General features: G+C 41.0%; 1 protein-coding gene across 5 annotated transcripts in view; it reads right to left on the minus strand.

Annotated features, from left to right (window-relative positions):
• The window catches only part of LOC109933307 (TPR and ankyrin repeat-containing protein 1), an 89,827-nt gene that overhangs the window by 12,312 nt on the left and 53,330 nt on the right, over positions 1–24,185 (minus strand). For 4 of the 5 annotated variants that reach the window (XM_048595555.1, XM_048595553.1, XM_048595554.1 and 1 more), the window contains 9 exons: positions 20,700–23,564; positions 18,329–18,528; positions 17,025–17,162; positions 16,487–16,627; positions 11,554–11,710; positions 9,345–9,433; positions 6,982–7,085; positions 4,785–4,917; positions 2,750–2,895 (listed from right to left, as the gene is read on the minus strand). In XM_048595555.1, coding sequence (XP_048451512.1) covers positions 2,750–2,895; positions 4,785–4,917; positions 6,982–7,085; positions 9,345–9,433; positions 11,554–11,710; positions 16,487–16,627; positions 17,025–17,162; positions 18,329–18,528; positions 20,700–23,564 — 3,973 coding nt within the window. Of the gene's footprint in view, positions 1–2,749; positions 2,896–4,784; positions 4,918–6,981; positions 7,086–9,344; positions 9,434–11,553; positions 11,711–16,486; positions 16,628–17,024; positions 17,163–18,328; positions 18,529–20,699; positions 23,567–24,185 lie in introns of all 5 variants that reach the window. The other variant, XM_048595557.1, reaches the window with a different exon arrangement.

Raw genomic sequence — 24,185 nt, forward strand, 5'->3', positions numbered from 1 at the left:
AAAACACCCACACCTCCCCCTTTTTTTATATCAACATGCCCTAAAATATCAACATACCCCTCTCTAGACTCACCATCGACCATGTCCTTCTCCTTTGAGAATTCTGATACAAAGTATTCATTAAAGGACCTCACCAACTTCCTTCAACTCCAAACATAAATTCCCTCCTTTGTCACGGACTGGACCTACTCTTTTCCCTAGCTACACTCTTGTTCCTTATATATGTATAAACCGCTTTGGGATTGTCCTTAATCCTGTTTGCTAAGGACATTTTGTGGTCCCTTTTAGCCCTCCAAACTCCTTGTTTAAGTTTATCCCTGCTTTCTTTAAGTTCTTCAAGGGCTCTGACCATCTTCTGATTGCTAAACCTTATGCCTCATTTTTCTTTTTGACTAAGCTCATGATTTCTGTGTCATTCAGGATTCCTGCATCTTGCCTTTCTTGTCCTTCATTTTTACAGAAACATGCTGCTTCTGAACTCTAATCAACTGGCTTTTAAAAGATTCCCACATGACAGATGTGGATTTATCCTGAAACAGCTGCCCCCAATCTACATTCTGCAGTTCTGCCTAAATTTGTCATAGTTAGCCTTCCCGCAGATTAGCAGTTTCACCCTGATGCTTGCAGGTCTGTCCCAGTGCTTTTTCCTGACAGGTCTTCAAAGGGATGCTTGTGACTCTCTGTCCCTCAAGTAGAGCCCTTTCCTGCCTATATTTTTACATCTACAAGTGAGGTTAATTTTGCAGAACTGCTTCAACCTAGACTTGCCAACCTCAACTTGCCAACTTCTAACAATTTAGTGTGCCTCAAAGACAATGTAAATATCTCTACTGAGGAACAGAGCAAAGCCATGGTTCTACAAAAAATGAATGATGAATAATGGATGCAAGTGCTAGCTCATTTAAGTATAATAACCATATTACAACGAAATACTGAGTTCATCTTGAAGTATGCGGAGGACAGCAACTATACTTTATACTTCTCAGGTGCATTTTGAAATAGAGGTGGTCACCAAGCCAAATAAGAAAGGACAGATGAACAAATGTTTGGTCTAAGTGTCAGGTTTTAGGAAGTGTCTGAAAGGAGGAAAGCAAGGTAAAGGCAGAGAGGTGTCAGGAAGGAATTCTAGTGCCTGGGGTCTAAGCAACTGAAAGTACAGCCACAATAAACGGGTATGTATGAGTCAAAATAAACTTGAAAAATGTCTATGAGCAGTGTAATGCTGGAGGAGATTACGGAAGTAGGCATGGGTAAGGCCATGAAGGGATTTGAAAACATGGATGAGAGTTTTGAAAACAAGATGTTGCTTCCACAGGATCTAATGCAGTTCAGAGAGCAGAGGGATAACGGGAAAATGGGATTTGCTGAAAGTTAAGATATGCACCGAGTTTATGGAGAGAGTAGAATTTGGGAGTCAAGCCAGGCATGTGTTGCAGCATTTGAGCCTTCAGGCAACAAAGGCATGGACCAGGGTTTCAGCAGCAAATGAGCTGAGATCGGGGGAAGCTGAGCTGTGTTACAGGGGTGTAAAAGGCAGTCTTTAATGAGGATATGAACTGGAGATGAAAACAACATTACAGGATCAACAAATATAACATTAAGGATGTGAACAAACTGGTTGATACTCAGACTGTGGATAGGGAGGGGCTTGACAGGATAAAGGCTGAGAGTATGTTTCTCCTCATAGAAGAGTCCACAATCAAAGCATAGCCTCAGAATAAAGGAACACCAATTTAAGACGGAAATTAGGTGATTTCTTCTGAGGATTGAAAGTCTTTAAAACTTTGCAACCACAGCCATCTGTAGCACTGAGTATGTGTACAGAAAGATAGATAGATAGATAGATAGATAGATAGATAGATTCTTGATCAGTTAGGGAAATCAAGGGTTATGGGGATAGGGCAGGAAAGTGAATGTGGGGAATGTTGGATTAGCCAAGATCCTATTAAATGGTGGAGCAGGCTTAAGGGACCAAATCGCCTACTCCTGTTCCTATTTCTTATGACCTTAAGAGAGGGATGGAATTAGTTATTAGGGAGCAGAGTTTGGAGCAAGAATCAAAAGCTATGTTTTCAGTCCTTTCATTATTTGATTTGAAGAAAATTTCTTCTCAGAGTACTGGATATCAGAAAAGCAGTTTGATAATTTGGCAACACTGGAGAGTTCTGAAAGATGATATTGAGGTAGAGTTGGGCGTTATCAACATGTGGAAACTATTGCAGTGCGTTCAGATGATGTCTTCTAGTGCAGGTTTTAGATGAGAAATAGGACGGGGTCACAAATGGATATTTAGGGAACACTGGATGTAATGGTGAGGGAACAGGAGTGGAAACCACTGCAAATGATTATCAAGCTATTGTTAGGTAGATTAGAACCACAAGTGATACAGTTTCAGCCGGTTGGATAATAGTAGCGAGGAGAAAGAGACGGATGGTGTTAGGGTTAGGGTTAGTTGACTGTGGTCAAATGTATCCCAACAGATCAAGAATGACCAGCAGGGAAGGTTATCTTTCTCAAAGCTACATACAATGTTATTTGTGACTTTGGTAACAGCTAATTCAGTACTATGGCTGAAAACCTGATTTGTAGGATTCAAACAATAAAAAGGATTGTTTGAGAAAAAAACTTCACGTCAGATGGAAAAAACACAATTCAATAGCACTAACTTTCTATTTTTAAGTTCCATTAAAATGCATATAGTTACACTCAGGGAAAAACAAACATCAGATTGGAGATGTGTGAACATTACCTTTCCACAGCCAGAGCAGCTTCATTGTATAATTCACCACGGCAGAGCATTTGGAGCGCCAGCTCAAATTTGTGCACTTGTTCAAAGCATCTTGCAGATTGTCTGTAACACTGAGCCTTTCTGTATGAACAAGCTGCATCTCCCACCTAAGAGATAAAGGAGGAGGAAAAAAATGAGTCTCAGTATTAAATTGTGGCACTTAATTATAAATGATTTTTAAAAATTATTCTAACATAGGCATCACTAAAGAGGAATGCAATTAATCTGATCCCTTATTGCACTGGAGTAGGTGATGGCAATCCATCTTCTTCGAACTTTACAGTCCTTCAGCTGAAGGTACAACCATTAGTAAGTAGAAGGAAGTGCTTCCAAGATACAATGAAAGAACAATCATGTGTGCGTCCAGGTTGGGATGGTGCCATAGAATCAGAGTTTTTACAGCATAGAAAGAGGCCCGTTGGCCCATCGTATCCACACTGGTCATCGATCTGTTCTAATCCCATTTTCCAGCATTTGGCTCATAGCCTTGAATGCTATGGTGTTTCAAATGTTCATCTAAATACGTAAGTGTCTTGAGGGTATCTGCCTTCACCACCCATTTATGCTGTTAGTTCCATATACTCTGTGATAATACATTTTTCTTCCAATTCCCTCCAGTTTTCTTTCTCCTTACCTTCAAATTGTGCCAACTGGTTGTTGATCCCTCTACTAAGTGGAAATGTTTCTCATCTCTGCCCCTCATAACTTTGTACACCTCATTTAGAACCCTTTTAGCCTTCTCTGCTCAAAAATCCCCAGTCAATTTAGTCTCTCTTCTTCATTGAATCATTCCAGCCTACGCAACATGCTGGTGGATCTTTTTGCATCTTCTCCAGTGTAATCACATCCTTCTCATTATGTGGCAATCACAACTGCACACAGTACTCCAGCTGTGACCTAACAAAAGTCCTGTACAGTTTATCACAACCTTCTTGCTCTTGCATTCAATGCCTTGACGTGTATCCCCTGATTACTTAATGACCTTATCTGCCTGTCCTGCTGCCTTCAAGGAACTCTGAACTTGCACACTAATGTCCCCCGATCCTGTATAGTTCCTATAGTCCTACCGGTTAAGATGCAATCCATTACCTTGTTAGTCCTCCCAAAATGCATCACTTCACACTTTTCAAAATTAAATTCCAATTGTCACTCCTCAGTCTATTGGACCAGCCCATCTATAACATTTTGTAGTCTAAGGCTTTCCCCCTTGTTATTTACCATACCATCAATTTTCATGTCATCTGCAAACTTACTAGCCCTAGCTCCTACATTAATATCTTTATTATTAATGTACACAACAAACAGCAAGGGACCAAACCCTGTGGTACACCACTGGACACAGGCTTCCAGTCTCTAAAGCACCCTTCAACTACCACCCTTCCTATCACTAAGCCAATTTTAGATTCAATTTGCCAAATTATCCTGAATTCCATGGAGTCTTATTTTCTTAGTCAGTCTGTGGTATCAGACTTAATTAAAAGCCTAACTGAAGTCCATGTAAATAACTAACTGCACTAACCTCACCCACACACCTAGTCACCTCCTCATAATATTCAACCATAATTAGTCAAACATTGCATCACCAGACAAAGCCTTGTTGCCTATTCCTGAAAATGTCTGACTTGGAAAGGAACTGGAGGACAATATTCCGTGTTTAGCCTTCTTCGCGAGAGAGATCATAGGTTTGCACATTGCTGCTGATGAAGCTTTAATATTGCAGTATATCCCACAGATAGTAAGAAGATTGCAGCCATATACTTTGTGGCAGTGGTGGCGGGTGTGGGGGGCGGTGGGGGGAGCTAAATGTTAAAAATGCTGCAGCATACTTTTCTCTGATTATGATTATCAGTCAATCGAGAAAACAGAACCCCTGTCCCACGTGCAAAAGTATTTCTATAATCTGACAAGAGAGGTGGTACGACAAGTAAAGGATGGTCTGGAAATATTACCATGATATCAAACAAGAACAACGAATACAGAAGCAATGATCACATGCCTTTCCTAATTTCTCAAGCAGTTCTGCACAGAGCTTGTACTCCTTCGCATTTCTCAAACACTTCATTGACAGTTTTGGCACTTTGCACTCCAGGTAAATCTTGGCCAACTGGAGGTATTCAATCTGAATTTCCCTGGAAAGAGTTGGAAGAAAAAGAACTTTATCGTAAACATGCTTTCCTTTTTTGCAGAAGAAATCCTTCATTAACTGAAGACTCGGAATGGATGCTGCATCCCAAATTTTTTTTTTCTTTATTCATTCACGGGACAAGCGAGTCGCTGGCCAGGCAGCATTTGTTACCCATCCCTAATTACCCAGAGGGCAGATAAGAGTCAACCACATTGATGTGGGTCAGGAGTCACATGTAAACCAGACCAGGTAAGGATGGCAGTTTCCTTCCCTAAAGGACATTAGTGAACCAGATGGGTTTTTCCTGATAATCGACAATGGATTCATGGTCATCATTAGATTGTTAATTCCAGATATTTATTGAATTCAAATTCCACCATCTGCCGTGGCGGGATTCGAACTCATGTCCCCAGAACATTATCTGGGTCTCTGGATTAACAGTCCAGTGATAATACCACTAGGCCATTGCCTCCCCATTATTATTTCTCTCAGCTGCATGTTGCTGAACATCTACATACCAAAACTACAAGGTATCAATCTAGCAAATGAGGAATATTTACAGTCACATAACATCTTCACTGATTGCAGTCTGTGGGTCAGGAAGCCGAGGATCCAGTTGCAGATTGCAAGCCGAGACCTAGCTCTCCGAGTTTTGAGATTAGTCTGGTAGGGATTACTATGTTGAAGGCAGAGCTGTAGTCGATGTGTAGGAGCCTGATATAGCTGTCCTTGTTTTCTAGACATTCCAAGGATGAGCGTAGGGCTAGGGAAATGGTGTCCACTGTGGACCTGTTTCGCCGGTAGGAGAATTGACTTTTACAGAATGCTTTCTATGCTGCATCTATCAGGGTGTATAATGGACTGGTATGGCAACTACTCTGCCCAGGACTGTAAGAAACTACAGAAAGGTGTGCGCACAGCCCAGACCATCACAGAAACCAACCTCCTATTCAGGACTCCATTTACACTTCTTGTTGCTGCGGAAAGGCTGCCAATATCATCAAAGGCCCCTCCCAACCCAGTGATGCTCTCTTCCAACTTCTCAATCAGGCGGAAGATACAGAAGCTTGAACACACGCACTATCAGGTTCAAGAACCGCTTCTTCTCTGCCATTATTAGACTGATGAATGGAATAACTTCAAATAACGTTGATCTTGCTTTGTGCACCTCCTTGTAGCCATAACCTTGTATCCCTCGCTCCGTCTAAGCACCCTATGATCTATATGCCTTGGTTTGCTGTGATCTGTCTGTACTGCTCATAAACCAAAGCTTTTCACTGCACTTAGGTAGACGTGACTACAATAAATGAAATCATATCATTATACCTAATTATACAAAACTGTGGTGACCAAAAATTGGTAGAGGTGTTCTAGATCTTGGCCTGCTTGGTCTCCGAATGCACTTCTAAGTTTTCTTGCTGTATCTGAAATCTGGAAATCTCCCTCCTTCCTATTGCTACGGTGATAACCTCAGCTCCCAGCAACATGCTAAATTCTTTCACAGGGCAGAGACATTACTAAAAACCAAAATACAATGTGGAGGAACAAGGAATTTTGCTGAAAGGTAGTGAGAATTGGAACAAGTAATCACATTAGGGAGAATGAGAGGAATAAAGAGCAGGTATGAGGGCTGATAAATCCCATGTGGAAAACAAAAACCACAACAACAGCTTTGAGAAGCAAAGTATTACACAGTGTCAAGCAGCCAGAACTAAAAATGGCAGCAAAGGCAAAGAAGCAGTTTTCCAATCCACATTCCTGCCTGGCATGCCCCATTTCAAAAGCCAACATTCAAAACAAAAACAGAGTCAATATACCAATAAAGTTCTGACGAAGCTATCAACCTGAAACATCATTTTGCCTCTACACAAGCTACCAGGCCTGCAGATTATTTCCAAAATTTTCTGTCCTAATTTCAGATTTCCAGCACTTGCAGTATTTCCTTTCGTACTACCAATGGACTTGGGTGCGTTATGTCTAGTCTTACTTCAAAATTGCTTTGCGTTGCAAGTAAAATCAAACAATAGCAATAAAACGCTGCAAAAGCTTTACAAGAAGGATATCTTACCTCTGGCTCCTTTTCTTAACCTGTACATTAAGAACGGCATCATGTGCTAGTGCCAGTTTCTCTTTTTCCAAATCTCCACCTTTCTGGTAACACTTGGCAGCCACCTAAAGAATTAGAGAAACTTTTACAAAGCAAATAGAAACCATATAATTTGTGTAAACTTTGTTATAAATGTAGCTTTACGTGTAACATTTCTAGATCATTAAAATAGCTTTGTGCATTAATATACTAAACACCTAACTGCCTCAACACAATAACAGAAACACAACTTCCATGGATAGACTTTGGATACAAGCTTGTGGAGGTGACTAGTTCTTTAGCTGCCCAAGACTGCTCCTGTACTCAAATCTTCTTGCAATAAAGGCTAATATTCCATTACCTTTACTAATCGTCTACTGCATCTGCCTGCTGACCCTTGGTGACTTCAGTGATAGCCAAGTCCCTTTGTACATCTAAACTTCCCAGGCCCTTACCATTTAACAGGCATATCTGTTCCTCCTAGCAAAGTAGATAACCTCACATTTTCCCCACTATTGTATCATGTAACTGTTCAGGTTGGCAGAAGGGAATCAAAATGGATCTTGTTCACTCCAGTAATTCTTATTTTCCTAGGAAAGGGATGTTAGCTAGCACAGATAGACAGCGAGAGAGAGAGAGCGAGAGAAATCCAAACTGTCTAGGATGTTTGACTTTGAACTTGCACTTCTGAATGAGAGCCAGAGTCTTATTTCAGCTCCCCGCCCCACTCCTCCTCTACATGTCCATCCTCAGCCTCCTCCAGTGTTGCAGCGAATCAGAACGCAAATTTGAAGAACACCTTATCTTCCACCTGGGTACCCTACAGCCTGGAGGACTCAACATTGAGTTCTCCAATTTCAAATAACCTTGCCACCCATTCCCTGCCTCCCCTTCCAGCCCCACCTCCTCCCTTCCATTCCACCTTCTGACCCTCCCTTCCAGCCACAACCGGATTCATCCCCCCATCGACCAACAGGTCGTATCTACCACCAGTGTCCACCAATCCACATCCACCCCTTCCCCCCCACCTCTTTATCTGCAGCTCCCCCTACCCCCACATCCAGTCCTGAAGAAGGATAATACCTGAAACGTTGACTGCTCTTTTCCTCCAGATGCTACCTGGCTTGCTGTGTTCTTCCAGCCTCCTGTTTGTCTACCTTATTCTTAAGTCTTTGCTTTTGCTTGATACTTTCCCCACAAAAGAACCTCTCAAACTATGGACCTTGCGTGCATAAAGTACAGCATGGAAACAAACCCTCTGGTCCATGCCGACCAGATATCCTAAATTAATCTAGTCCCATTTGCCAGCATTTGGCCCATATCCCTCTGAACCCTTCCTTTTCATATACCCATCCTGATGCCTTTTAAATGTTGTTACAGTACCAGCCTCCACCGCTTCCTCTGGCAACTCGTTCCATACACACACCACCCTCTGCATGAAAACGTTGCTCCTTAGGTCCCTTTTAAATCTTCTACAAGGCAAAAACGAACAACTCTTTGTGCTCTTAGGCAACATCATTAGCTTCAACTAACTAGTGGCATCTGTAAGTTGATAAGGAATTCAGGCTAATTCTTCCCTCATTCCTGTGACACTTTGCCTTCATGACCTGATGTGTTTAGGGGTTAGTGAAAATGATATGCACAACTTAAGACATATGGATGGCATATTTTACTCAGTGACACACTGAGACCAAGGGAGTTAGGTAGCACATAGGATAATCAGAGATCGGGACTTCCAAATATGCTGTGCAATTTGTGGTGTGGTGGTAAGGGAGTGGTGTCCAATCTGTTGTGGTTAGGGGGCTTGGGTGCTGTTAAAGCCTCTCCTTCAAGGCTGTCCTCACTACAACAATTGCACTTCCTGAGACCAAGGAAATCTGGCCAGGCACAAACAAGGTTAGCTTGAGGTTTAACATTGCGTAGAGCTGGAGGAACACAGCAGGTCGGGCAGCAGAGAAGCAGGAAAGTTGACATTTCGGGTCAGGATCCTTTCTGGAGAAGGGGTCATCTCTGACTCCAGCATCAGCAGTTTTTAACTATCTCTAGTTTGAGGCTTATTGCCTCATGAAATATTTAAAATGCCACCCTCCTTCTGGGAAATAGGCTGGTCACTCTCTTCAGTACAACACAGAAGCTGGGTGGGTTGGTTCCAAATTCCTGACATCTTTGGGTCTTTTTGCATGTTTGATCTTTCATGCACATCGAATCTCACCTGTTCACCCATAATGAATTTCACCCATTCCCCTCTCCTTACAGGATTCTGAAAAATCCTGTCGGGCCTGTTTACTTGGTCATCAAGCCACCAGCTAGGTTTCACATTTCAACTTTAACATTTTTGATCTCACCTTCCAACATTGATGTTTTGCAAAGTAGTCACCTCTTTCTGCCCATTCTTGCATCGTTGACGCCTTTACAAACATGCTGTCATCAAGCTCTGAAAAAAATAAGAACATGCACTTCAAATAAATTTGAACTAACTTCATTCCAGTAAAACATATCCAAGTCAAAATGAACATACTACAAATGCAAGCTGATGTTGTTGCAAATTTTGCACTGCTGTAATGATATACAGAACAAAAGTATAAAGTATTGCTCATTTCAGGTGGAAATGAAATATACATCCACTCTCTGGCCTGTTTAAAAATGACCATTAAATTTGGTTTGGCTGGTAGGGCTTTTGCTGCAGCTAGAGGTTCAAGCCCTACTCCATGATCTAAAGATATAACCTAATAGTCAATGCAGCACAATGCTAAAAACATAAATTTCTTACCATTTTACACTATAATCACACCACGCAAAATGTTTAAACTCTTCATAGTTATTAGGCTAGTTAATTTATGTCCGAAAGACTGAAGCCCATTCATGACTGAGCTGCAATAAAGACAGGAGCTTGCAAATTAGGGCTGCTCTCTCTCTTCCTCAAGTAAAATTTATGATGTGGAGCTGCTGGCGTTGGACTTGGGTGGACAAGGTCAGAAGTCACACAACACCAGATTATAGTTTATTTGAAGTTACAAACTTTTGGAGTGCTGCCCCTTTGTCAGGTGAAGTGCAGAGAGATCAAAAGATCATACAAATGGTGTGAGCGGAATGTCGACAAGCTTAATAATAAGTCTCTGCAGGTGATCAAAAGTGTCAGCCAGTCTGACTAAAGTGTCAATAGCTAAACAACAAGTGAAGGGCTGACCTATAATCCAATTAATTGAGGCAGAGAGATAATTACAAAAAATTAAGGTGGTGCTGGAGACAAACCAAATGACTGGAATAACATGGTAGGTATAAGAGTGGCATGCTGGGGGTCTAACCAAAGTAGCAAGTAATTCAAAACTGTACGACCTAATTAAGGTAGAGACACCATAAGATATCAAGGTGATGGTGTCAAAACAAGACAGTAAGGAAGATTTTACAGATACAGAACAGTATGATGGGGTTACATATAGTGCGACATGAAGCCAAGATCACAGTTGAGGCCATTTTCGTGGCTGTGGAACTTGGCTATCAGTGTCTGTTCGGCGATTCTGCATTGTTGTACATCCTAAAGATTGCCTTGGCGTTCACTTACCCGAAGACTGGAGGCTGCATGTCCTTGACCACTGAAGTGTTCCCCGACTGGGAGGGAACATTCCTGTCTGGCGGAGCCCCAAGGCATGGTATATTGGTGAGACCATGCAGGCGTTACAACAATGGATGAATGGACACTGCACAACATTGTTGTAACATCTGCATGGTCTCACCAATATACCATGCCTTGGGGCTCCGCCAGACAGGAATGTTCCCTCCCAGTCGGGGAACACTTCAGTGGTCAAGGACATTCAGCCTCCAATCTTTGGGTAAGCGTCCTCAAACGCATTCTTCAGGATGTACAACAACGCAGAATCGCCGAACAGACACTGATAGCCAAGTTCCATACCCATGGAGACGGCCTCAACTGTGATCTTGCGTTCATGCTGAGCTATAGGTAACCCAGCCATACTGTTCTGTATGTGTAAAATCTTCCATACTGTCCTGTTTTGACACTATCACCTTGATAACTTGTTATGACCTCTCTACCTTAATTAGGTTGTACAGTTTTGAATTACTTGTTACTTTGGTTAGACCCACATCATGCGACTCTTATACCTATTATGTTATTCCAGTCATTTAGTTTGACTCCAGCACCACTTTATTTTTAATTTTTTGTAATTGTCTCTCTGCCTCAGTTAATTGGATTGTAGGTTATCCCTCCACTTGTTATTCAGCTGTTGACACTTTTGATCACCTGCAGAGACTTATTATTCAGCTTGTCGACACTCCACTCACACCATTTGTATGATCTTTTGATCTCTCTGCTATAAATTCTCTCATACGTGCCTCTCTGCACCTCACCTGACGAAGGGCCGCAGTCCAAAAGCTATAACCTGGTGTTGTGTGACTTCTGACCAAGTAAAACTTAAAAAATTGTTGAATAAGCTTTTGAATCTTTAGGTGCATACATTGACTGCCTAAATTTCAACATTGCAAACAACCATAAAACTTTGGCTGTGTTGAGTATTCTTAACCTCTCCACTTTCATACCTCTGTTCTCATCTGTTTTGACCACTCTGACGAAATCTCTCTTGATGAAATATGTGAAGGCTGGGTCACGTTTCCCTTTGTTTTCATCGAAGATCCACAAATTGACCCTTGCTCTTGTGAAAGCCGTGTACAATTGTTTGAGTTCACAATTCAGCAACTGATATACATAAAGAAATTAGCATTTTGATTAGAACTGATCGTAACATTCATTTTTGAGCCTGCACAGCACAACAGATCATTAGTCATTGTTTTTACTCAGCTGTGACAATATACTTAAGATTTTAACAACAGCCTTAGAACAAAAATAGTTTTTGAATTTTATTCCGTTCACCATGATATTTTCCGGAGCTACTCAAGAGTTGCATAAGGTACTATTTTAAGAAAATGAATTATTTTCTACTGATAGTTACATATTTTAACACTAGCTTGAAGGACTTGCCTATAATTTCCAAGGCCACTTCACCTGTACTTGCATTAAAGTCAGCAAAGCACAATGTCTGCTGTCACATGAAGGTGCCAATTCCAATAAAAGGAGCTGAAGTGTTACAGACTGCTCATTGACAGATCAATTGTACTGCTCTTGACATGAAGGGTGCAATCAATCTATATTGCACTCTGGCCTGAACCCTAAACACTTGCGATTATGAATGAAACTTCCTTTTTATAATCTGCATAAACCAACGAATACCCCACTCTTCAACTTGTCTACTTCCACTCTGTTACTTTTCCAGTCGTATTTACCGCTTCTCATTTGCAAAATGCTTTGCCCCATACATAAATACCTCTCTTTCTGAAGATGCTGCATACTATACACTACATGTCTTCATCTCTGTTAAGTGGCAGGATGCTCTTGAAGAATGCTGCAGAATGTGGGCAGAGCATGGTGCAACAATACTATGGCTTAAAAGAAGTGTGTTTTCTCCTGTTCTTTTTAATGAAGAAAAGTTGAGAGAGAGGTACTGAGTAGTCTACTCAAAGCCCATAAATTAAACAGCCTGAATGGGTGGGTCCCTATGAGCCAGGATTTTTAGTTTTAGTTTTTCAGTAGCAGTTGTTGCCGGGGTTTTGAAGCTACAGTACATCTCTTCCTGCTACTCACACTCTCTCTGTTTTCTCTTGATTTTTTTCCTCCTGGACTGACGAATTGCCTGAGATAATCTACTTTTACTGAATTTGTCTTTGCCCAGCGTGCATTTATGGGATGCTACTACAGCGTTTAGTAGTTAAATAATCTATTATTCTGTTAAGTTTTCCAATAGAGTTCATTATTCCAATTTCTTTTTTCTTTTGTTGTATTTTAACTATAGTGTATGAATAAAGTGTGCTTTGCTTCAAATCTGGTAGGGAGGCACAGTGGCTCAGTGATTAGCAATGCTGCCTCACAGTGCCAGGGACCCAGGTTTGATTCCAGCCTTGGGTGACTGTGTGGAATCTGCACATTCTCCCTGTGTTTATGTGGGTTTCCTCCAGTGCTCCATTTTCCTCCCACAGTGCAAAGATGTGTGGGTTAGATGAATTGGTCAGGGTAAATTGCCCATGGTGTCCACGGATTTGCAGGCCAGGTGGATTAGCCATGGGAAACGTATGGTTGTAGGGCGAGGGCAGGGGTTTGGGTCTGGATGGAATGCTCTTTGGAGGGTCAGTATGGGCTGAATGGCCTGAGGGATTCTATGATTCTGCGGTACTTTGACCAATGGAATTGCATCCAGAACGCAATTCTTGGCATTTGCCTTTAAAATAAAAAAAGGTTAGGGTCTAGGTTAATGGTTCCATGGTTCACCAATGTCCTTTATGGAAGAAAATCTGCCATCTTTACCTGGTCTGGCCAACATGTGACTCCAAACCTACCACTAGGCAATTAGGAATGGGCAATAAAATGCTGGCCTGGCCAGTGATGCCCACATCCCATAACCAAATTAAAAAAAAAACTTCTTAATATATTTTGGGGATTGTTTGGCCTGTCCATAACAATGACTTGAGAGTCAAGGGCCTAAACCTTCACAAGTGGACAATTCCAGGAATTCTAATTCCTTTCCCAATACATGGTACTTCCTGTTTTAAAGGGACAATATTGGAAGTGTGTACACACATGAATGAGTAAGATGAGTGAAAATAAATATCTGGCTCAAAGTCTGACGTAGGATAAGTGGGTCCGGTTCATGGGACACTGGCATCAGTACCTGGGAGAGTGGGGTCTGTACTATTGGGATGACCTGCTCCTGAACTGTGCTGAGACCAGTCTTTTTAAGCAAACCACTTACCTATATAAGTAGACAAGGCTTTAAACTAAAACGATGGGGTGAGGGGGTAAGAGCACAGTCAAGGCAAGAGAGCAAAACAGTAATATGGGAAATGAAGACTGGAGGAAAATCAGAGCGGCTACTGAATGACAAGGGCTACACTTTAAAACGGAGTGTATGATTCCAGTGTCCAACCTGGGGATCCATGGCGAGTGCATGAATGAAAGCCATGTGGTCAAAGGAAAAATGGCAGAGCAGATCATTGGAGTGTGTTGTCTATCTCGATCACTCTGGAAGAGCAGTGTAGTACATGGCAGAGCAGATATCAAAGTTTCTAATAGTCTGCTGCATGCTACACAATTTTCGCCACAACTAGAACATGGGCCTTGTAACTAGCTGGGAACGTAGAGAAGGGGAGAAGGTAGTGAACACTTTCTGGCTCGGTATCATCACAATTCCAATACATGCAACTGCAATTACCTGTTCTCCAACTCACTTACACGTTTCCTTCCCTCTTTCCTGACCATTAGATATTGGCCAAATTGCAAAACGAAACATCATCTCAAAAAAAAATCAAAACCAAATGTATTGATGAAATCAAGTCATATTGCATTCAAATGTCAACTAACCGTCCCTGTGAATTCACTTTGTGCCTGTCTTCCTTGCCTAGTTTTTCCTACACAGTACTATATAATTGTCTGCAGCCTGGTTGGTGGAAAGTACCCCCACTCCCATTGCTGAACCTTAGCAGGCCATATGAACATTGGTTTCCTCAGCCATGATGACAGTACATTGGGCTTGCATGATTTCTTGCTGAGCTTCTGCTGTAGAAGACACAGATGGCTTTGGCCAGGGCTGCAGTGGATGTGTTAGATGTTGCATCCTGTCTGGATCCACAAGCATCTTCCACAAATAGGAGGTTATGCTTCAGTTAGACAGGGCACTGGTAATAGTGCATTTGGAATACTGTGTACAGTATCGGTCACTTTACTTAAGGAAGGATGCAAGTGCATTGGACGCATTTTGAGAGGAGGTGTACCAAACAAATACCTGGAATGGAGGCTCAGAGGGTTGAATGAGGAAAGATTGGACAATTTAGGCTTCACGTGCTAAAGTTTATTTGGGTAGGAAGTGACGTGACTGAAACATGTAAGATTCGGAGGAATCTTGACAAAGTAGATATGGGCAGGAAGCATCTTTTCCATGCGAATCTAAACCTAGGGGTCACTACTTAAAAATCAGGATTGCTCATTTAAAATAGAAACAGGGCAGGCTTTTCCTTTATTGGAGGGTTGTAAGTCTTTGAAACCCTCTTCTTGTCATGGTAGCTCAAATACAGCTGACTACTACAAAAAGAAGAAATGACTAATGCCAAGATACTGAGCATGTTCACACAGCAGCTGGATAGTAAGTCCTCGTTATTTGCAGTACATCTTAGATTTGACATGCAGTGCTTGCAAAGAATTACAGATGTGTATCATGGGGATGCTTGCCGTGTCAGTTTAAACATGGCATGGGAATGTATGAAATGTATTCAGCTTTCTTGTAATAGAGGGCCAAAGTCTTCTCTTTTGCAACAATGGATGGCATATTGTTAGATGCAGCAAATTTCACACTGTCCAGGTCTTGCTGCATTTGGATGCAGACTACTTCAGAAGTTGAGGAGTCACAAAGCGCTGAACATTGTTCAATCATCAGTGACCTTCCCCACTTCTGATCTTTTGTCGGAGGAAAGGTCATTGATAAAGCAGCTGAAGATGGTTGGGCCTAGGACATGACCCTGAGGAACTCCTGCAGTGATGTCCAGTGGCTGAGATGAGTGACCTCCAACAATCTCAATTCTCTTCCTTTGAGCTAGATATAACTCCAACTATCAGAGACCTTTCCCCCCGTTTCCAATGACTTTCGTTTTGCTGGGGCTCCTTGATGCCACACTCTGTCATATTATGTCAACAGCAAGAACTCTCACCTCACCTCTTTTATCCATGTTTGAACCAAAGCTGTAATGAAGTCATTTCAGTTCCAATGAGTAGCTCTGGCGGAACCCAACAACAGCCAGTAATAATTAGGTTATCGTTAACTAAATCCTCCTTCATAGCACTGCTGATGACAACTTCCATCACTTTACTGAAGATCAAGAGTAGGCTGGTGAGTGTTAATTGGTGTAGATGCCAATATTGTAGCTGTACTGAAACAGCTTGGCTAGGTACGTGCAAATTCTGGAGCACAAGTCTTCAGTACTATTGTCAGAATGTGGTTGCAGCCTATAGCCTTGCAGCATCCAGCATTTTCAGTCCTTTCTTGATATCACATGGAGTGACTTAAATTGTCTGAAGACAGACAGAACTTGAGGAAAGTCACCAGACCCGAAACGTTAACTCTGTTTTTTCCTTCACAGATGCTTCCTGCTGAGCTTTTCCAGCAACTTTGTTTTTGTTCCTGACTCAGAACTATATTGCTGTATCTACAGTGCTGCTGGAATAAAATCCTGGAATCCCCTTTCTAACAGCACTGAGAGCACACCTGCAACATAAGGACTGCAGTGATTTAAGAAGGCCACTCACCACCACCTTCGTAAGGGCGTTGAGGGGTTAGTGATAAAGTTTAGTCTTGCCAGCAATGCTCTCATCCCATTCAAGATTTTCTTTTCTTAAAAAAAAATTTTACCTTACAAAAATTGCATTACATTTTACCTTGTGCAATTCCACATTGAATTCAAGAGGTCTGCTTTGTGAAACAATATCATCTATTGGTTGCTCCAGTACTGGCTTATATTTGTCTTTTGACTGAGGTGAAGGTTGAAAAGAGGAGATGACCCTCCATTCCTTATCAGCCTGAAAAGCATCAAACACACAGTACATTCTTCAATTAAAAGTACTCAAAATATTGTTAAAATTCATACTTATAATCTCCTCACTTCCCAATCTAAATCAATATTCTCTGCTCTCCAGACTGGTCCCATCCAGGCAAGGTTTTTACTGCCCTCCCCAGTTCTGGGGAAGGTCACCAGACCCGAAACGTTAACTCTGATTTCTCTCCACAGATACTGCCAGACCTGCTGAGCTTTTCCAGCAACTTCTGTTTTTGATTTTACTGCCCTCACCTGGCTTAAACCACTGGATTGGTGTGTGGATGGGGGCAATTACAACAACAGGAGTTCTCTCCCCCCATCCTCATACAGAGATCCCCTTCCCTCCTAAACTAAAACCTGACCCATTTCTGAGCAGTTACCTCAGAATCCGTGAAGAAATTATAGAGGAGGACATCATCGAATTCCAAACCTTTGGCTTCGTAAATTGTCAGAACCAGGGCCAGGTTAAGTTCTTCTGGAATTGCATCCTTTGCCTTTTCATTTGTGACCAGAATAACCTGAAAAGTATGGTGTTATAAAATTAAGGATAGTGAATCAATTTTACAAGATCAATGCCGATGATGACGACACAACCTCAATACAGATCATTTGCAACGCTGACTTATGCGACAGAGAAAAAACTGCAGTCGGCTGCATTTTGTTTTTGATTCATTCTTCGGGTGCTGTCCCAGGCGTTTGACCCAGTGATGGTCATGGAATAGTAATATTATTCCATTTCAGGATGGTGCATATCCAACAACAAATCAGTTAGACCAAGATAACAGGAAAAAACACTAACAGAATCCTTAGTGTCCAGGGAATGATAACTGTCCAATCTAAAAGGTGACATGGCCTCTGAAGCCAAGGAGAAACATGGGAGTTAACTGTCATTTGTATAGCCAAAAGGTCCATTTCCAGAAGCCCATCATGATCACTAACTCTGGTAAATATTGAAAAGAGCTCTTGATGGAACTTGTAGTCACGAAGAGTGTAGTGGTAGGTTGAGAATGATCAAACCAGATCACTAAGGTTGGACATGACAATGAGCATTTGAAGACAAGTGGGAAATTATTGGTTTAGTGCAAGATGGTTGTTTCGGCTGTGGAGGAACCAGGTGACACGGCCACCTGGAGCACGGTTTTCTGTACAAGAAAATATCTAGGAAAGTACTGAATGCATTAGTATCAGGGGCTGTGCAGCTCAGACTGAGATCATGTCCAATGCCAGGAAACCAGAGTTTTCCAGACCAGCTGCTCTCATTCCCGATTTCTTTCGTGAATGGAAACAGTTTCTTTCTACTCTGTCCAGACCCCTCACGATTTTGAACACCTCTGTCAAAACTCTCAATCTCCTTTTGGAAAACTGACCTAACTTTTCCAATCTACTTTCAGAACTGAAGTTTCTCATTCCTGGAGAACAGCAGCTCTTCTGATCAGTGCTGAGTAGGGGAACTCTGCATCATTACTACTGGAAATCATGTTAGCTCACCCTATGATTTTCTCTGACTGTAGGAATTGTCTTTCTGATTCAATTTTTGATCCCAATTTTTCCTTCTTGATGTTTTACGATTCAAGTTGATCACTTGAGCTGTTCATGATCTAAATGGCTCAGTTACACACTGAGGACATCAAATGAGTTTCCTAATTAAAATACACATGACAGGATCAGATGTATAAATACAAACCTGATGAGCACCAAATTCTATTGGCTGGGATTTCCGCTTGTTTCCCCTAAGCAAAATAGCCAAGTCACTGACACTGCAGGACTCTAGCACAGAAGGTTTTGGTCCATCAAAGAGGCCAGAGTCTCTTGGTAAGCGATCAAAGGACTCTGGAAAATAGTACTGAAGAAGATCCACCACACCAGAAGCCAAATTCAAAATTCCTAAATATACACAAGAAGCTTACATTAAACAATAGAAAGCACACCAAAAATTAAAGATGTTATGTACAGTTTGTCAATGTTTAAAATATTGCTGTCCAATATGTTAGCCACAGTGGTTATGAGACTGCAAGTGGGTCTATCTTTAATAGCTAAGTAAAAGAAAAACCAGTAAATAACACAATTTATCGTAACATCCATATAATTGGATGTTTAATATGAAAAGACAAAGCACTGTTTACAGTGAACATTAACTATGGAAATTCGAGGGACTTTATTGATTTGATCTCAACATTCATATTTGCAAGATATATTCATCTTTAATTCTTTTTTGCATTCGTTGGTAAAACGCTATAATGAAACATTTAATGCACAAGTTGTTTGTGATCATGTGTGTTTTGCTTCTTTTAGTTATTGCTTATTTGCTATTTAAAAATACTAGTCTTAACATTATGTTAACACCGGCAACACTGCATGGAGAGGGAGCTGTGATTGTAGTCAGTCAGTTTGTCCAATCAGAATAGCCACTCAAAGCCAATGCAAGGCAGATTTGCATTGAAATAGCACATATATGCTACATGCAGCAATGAGGTGAACGAGCAGATAATCTGTTTTAGTGATTTTGATTGGTATACAAATACTGACCTGGAGACCAGGGAGAACGTCTCTGCATTTCCTTGAAACAGGAATGTGGGATCTTATACATCAACCGAGAAGTGAAATGCCTCAGCTGAGAAACAGAAACTTCATCAGTACAGCATGCCCTCAGTACTACACCAGAGCTTCAGTCTAGATACTGTGCTCAAACCCTTGGGGTATGGCTCGAATCCACACCCTCTTCAGTTAGGGGCAAAAGTGCTAGCACTGACTGACAGCTGCCAACTCTGTCAAGTGCAATAAATAATAAGCAGCTCCAAAAAGGCATGTAATGACAAAACGGTAGGTAACATTCATTGATTCAACACAACACACAAAGATGCCATTCGGTTCATTGGAGTCCTATAAGCTTTCTGTAAGGGTATTTTCTTTTGCCCGATTCCTCTGCTCAATCACAGGTATATTCCTCTTAATGACCATTCAATTTTCTTTAGTAATCACTAATTGTCTCACCTTCCACCACACTCATTGGTAGCAGGTTTTCCCAAAAACTAAATCTGTCTCCCCATACATGTGCGAAGAGCTGACGGAAACAGTACATTTTTGCCTAAGATTTGGCTAATAACAAATGACGAAGTATTGTGACAATTGGAAAAGCACTGCGTAAGCACAGCGCAATTATCATTCATATAGCATGGTAGTTACGCAAATGCTTTTAATAATCTGTGTTCTGCATTAATGATCCAGAGATGTGAGAGTTCAAATCCCACTACAGCAGCTGAAAACATTTGAAAGCATATACAGGTGATACTTTTGATCTATAAATCATTATAATGGACGTTGCACATAGCAGAGAATTTGTTCTGAAAGTGTAATCTGATTTGGAGAAGTTGGATGAGATGAACATTACCAACGACATCCATGGTTTTGTTTAAAATAGCTTCATAGGACCTTTTATGTTTACTCGTGGTAACAGGCAAAGCTTAGCTTCAAATCTTTTCTGAAAGATAACACCTCCAACACTAGCACTCCTTCAGGACTCGGCTTAAGTTTCTCAAATCGGATTTAAAACCAGAGGTTTAGATCAATTATGCAGATGAATGGGATTTGGCAGATAGAATTGGATATAAATGTGAACAATGCATACAGGTACAGGAAATGGGAAATGTACAATCAACAATGAAGGGGATTCTTTGAACCACTGCTGGCAAGATGTGAAAATGCAAACTGTTCAAACGCAAGCATCCATCAAATCTGAAAGCACTTGGTTACAGTAAAGCAGTAACTGTAACAGCTCAGAACCCATGATATAGAGACATGTTATACACAGATGCAAGGTGAAACCAATTTTGTAGCTTGGCATATAGTTTGATGCCAAAAACCTGAGCGATCTCTAAAACTTTCAGGAAAGAGGGGCCAGAATGATTCTAAATGTAAAGGAATTTGGTTATAAAGTTGCCAGTTCAAAGGACAAAAATAATGTGTAAAATTCTAATTATTTCTTTTTATTATAACAAATATTTTGCATGCTAATTTGCAGTTAATTAATTTATCAAACAACAGACTGAAGGAAATACCTGAATGTGATCGGTAGTTCTGGTGAAGTTGGTAAATTCTGCTCGGCACTGCCACATTGCACTGTTTCTTTTCATTTTGATTGGAATCATGGGCATAATAAAAAAGGGAACGCAGGTCACTAAAGCGGAAAGCAACCCCCTTCATTATGCTTTGAGCCGTATCACCAGTAAGGAACATGCAATTTGGGTCACTGATGCTTTTCATGAGCGTGGCAAGCTCTGCTTGCGTAAAGTCCTGTATTTCATCCCCATAAAGTTCATGAACAGACCATGGCAGTACATCAGACTTCGATAATCGCAGTGATATCATGTACAACACATCCTCCTCATCAAAGTATCTAAACTGTGATTTTATCTGCTGATATAAGCAGAACAAATGGTAGATTTCAGTTCTGTCTTCCTGGAAATTTGGTGCTCTCTTCTTTCCCAGTTTAATATACTGTTCTTCTGTAAGGTAACCTTGAGGACTATTTAAAGCTTCAATAGAACCCTTCAAAAACGATTTGATCTCTTTCCACACTAAAGCTGGATTAAAGTGAGATTTGCCTTTTACCATCTTGGGCCAAAGATCCCTTGCAAATACGTCATAAGTCACAAAGACACGGGGATCAGATTCTTTGGTATGACCCTCGACAACCCTACTTTCATCATCCAGAAAATCTCCCTCATTCTCCTCTTCTTCATCCTCGTCTCCTAAATCTGGTATTGACATATCTTCTTGAACAGACCAACCCACAATTGTGCGTTTCAGACTGCCATCTTCATTTCGAGGGAAAAAAGGGTCTGGCAAGGATGCGTCAATTAACAGCAGCAATTGCTTTGAGGTTAGGAACAGCGGAAAGTTCTCATCCTTAATGTCCTGAAGTCTGTAAATAGTAGGTTCCAGAGGTGTGAAGTGGCCTGTAGCTTTGGTAGACTTGCTAAGCTCTACAAAGTTTTTCAAGACTTCCTGACACAGCACGTGGTTTTTGGTAACAAAAATTTGATGCAAGTGTTCAAGTTTATCAGCAACACCTGGATTCACCAGCATATCTTCGTGAGCATTTGTCAAATCACTGCCACAGCCATCAAATGCCATTCCATTTAGATCCAAATCGCAGCTTTGAACCACAGATTCAAATTCCTCCTCACAATTTACATTATCAGAGAAATCTGTTCTATCATCTTTCACTGCTGATTCTTTTTCTTCATCATCCATCAGCCCTGTTTTCCATTTATGCCATACCTGTCGCACCAACCAGGGGTTGTCAACTTGTGTCTTCTCCCAGTAAAGTTGGAAGTGTTTCCAAAGTCTGTAGAGACAGCAAGTAGTCTTCCCTGTTCCACTTCGGCCAATCAGAATGATTGCCTGTAATGGTTTAGGGACAAGGTCAATTATTGCATATTCTAACTCGCCCACTCTGAAAGGATATTCAACTCTGGTCTCTAGATTAGTAAGGATATTAAGAGCCATATTGGTGCTAAAGCTATGGAATTTCATTATATTGTACTCCGTTTCCACTGCACTAGCAGGTGGGAAGTATTCAGGTACTTTTTCTTTTGGTTCTTTGCAATCGACACATTCCATAAAGAATAATGGGATTCTCTTTTGGACATTTAAATTTGAAGTAAGCACAGCTTTGTTTATTCCTTTAAGCTTCTTGCGGAGGATGCAGTTTTGTCCACGGTCATATGAACTGCAGATCATATCCAATGCCCGGTTAAGTTTATTGTGGTCTAGGATGATATCCCAGATCCGAATGATCTCACTATATACCCTTCCTGTGACTCTCTCTTGAGGATGAGAAGAAAACTCCGATTCAAAAATCTTTTCTGGCTTTTCACTGCAACGTGGTGAAAAATCCACTGCCAGTTCCCAAAGCATTCTTGCCCCTTTGTCAAGTTTAGCTTCATAAAGCTTAATGGGGCTGTTCAGATGCTTAAGTGGCTTTTGGAGGCTCTGAGTCCATTCTCCATTTCCAAGTTGCTGAATCACCTTTACAACTTTTGTTTTCATTTGCTGAGGTACATCTCTGCAACTGAGCTTTTTCAGTAACTCTGATGTGCATTCAATCTCCCATGTCATATTATCAAAGTCCAGGTCTTGCAAATCGGTCACTTCTTCAGGGCTTGGATATTGCTGCGCAGAACAGTTTGAATGCTCTGTGGTCTCATTCAACATCACTTCTTCAAAATTGTCAGCGTTTTGCGAAGAATCTGTTTTGAAAGCTGGAGTTCTCGATTCCAAAGTCTGAGTTGAATCATTGAGCAAAGTGTCAAAAGTGGGTAGTTTGGAACAGCTTGCTTCTACCGGCGTCTCAACCACATTAAGTTGTTGAATAATTTTTCTAATTTCATTCACTAGGATTTCTTCCACAGTCAAAGCAACATTTGGTTCATCCCTTGATTTCAGTGGATGCCCTTCTAATTCCACTTTAAGGGAAGCCTCAGAGGGACCGTTCAGTGGTGTCTGTCCATCAGACTGTGAACTCTCCACCGTCTCGACCTTCTGATGAGAAGGTCGCTTTCTGCCCATTGCATTCTTCACACTTCTTGAAGTTCGTGACTTCTGACTCTGGTCATTTTGTTCTCTCTTCTTTCGATTTCTTGATATTGCTTTATTCCACAGGATGAAACGTGGGTCATCTTTTTTAATTTTGTACATACATTGTTTCCCTTCCTTGTTTTTCATCTTGCTGTTGATTTCAAACCTGCTTAGCAGATCCATTATTTCTTCATGATTTTTAGAGTAGGGTTTATGAAATATAATGTGCAGCAAAGTATTTCCATTGTTATCTTGAGAGCTGGGATTGAGATATGGATAATGAGCTGCATCAGTGCCGTACTTTTCCAACAGATATTTCAATATGTGCAAACCAATCTCATCTGCAAGTAGAAAAGGAAAAGATCACACAAGACACTTTAACAGTAAAGTCAGCAACACAGAATCTGTCAATATACACATCACATTATAGCACAAGATGTTGCTCAAAAAGCTCAATTGTTCAAAATGTCTGTACCTACATTATTCACTACCAACTACTCTAAACTCACTCCCGTTCATAGCCTATACACTTCTAAAGATTCTCATTTTAAAGTAGTTATTCAATTCTCACTTCTTAATGTTTCTGGACTCTGCTTCAACAATGTGCTGCGGCAAGAATTCAACATTGTGAATATCCTCTGTTTAAAGGAATTAGAGACTTTCCTTTTCATACTTCTTATGATCGATCTCAAACTTTTGACTTTTAATTGAAATTTCACGAACTGGCCAATGAAATCTGACACTATTTACTCTATTGTGATCATTTAATAATCTTGAAGACTTCTTGCTAGTTACCAATTCTTGCAAAAAAAAAAGTCCCTGACTTCTCATCATCACTCCTCGTAACAATAAACACAATCATAGCAACAGTCGCAGGAACCTGTTACAACTTCTATCCTGCCTATACTGGAGAATCTAGAAATACAAATAGTCTGACCACAGCCCTGCTTCATATGGATTTG

The sequence above is a fragment of the Rhincodon typus genome, chromosome 4, assembly GCF_021869965.1.
Source record: "Rhincodon typus isolate 14 chromosome 4, sRhiTyp1.1, whole genome shotgun sequence".
NCBI lineage: Eukaryota > Metazoa > Chordata > Chondrichthyes > Orectolobiformes > Rhincodontidae > Rhincodon > Rhincodon typus.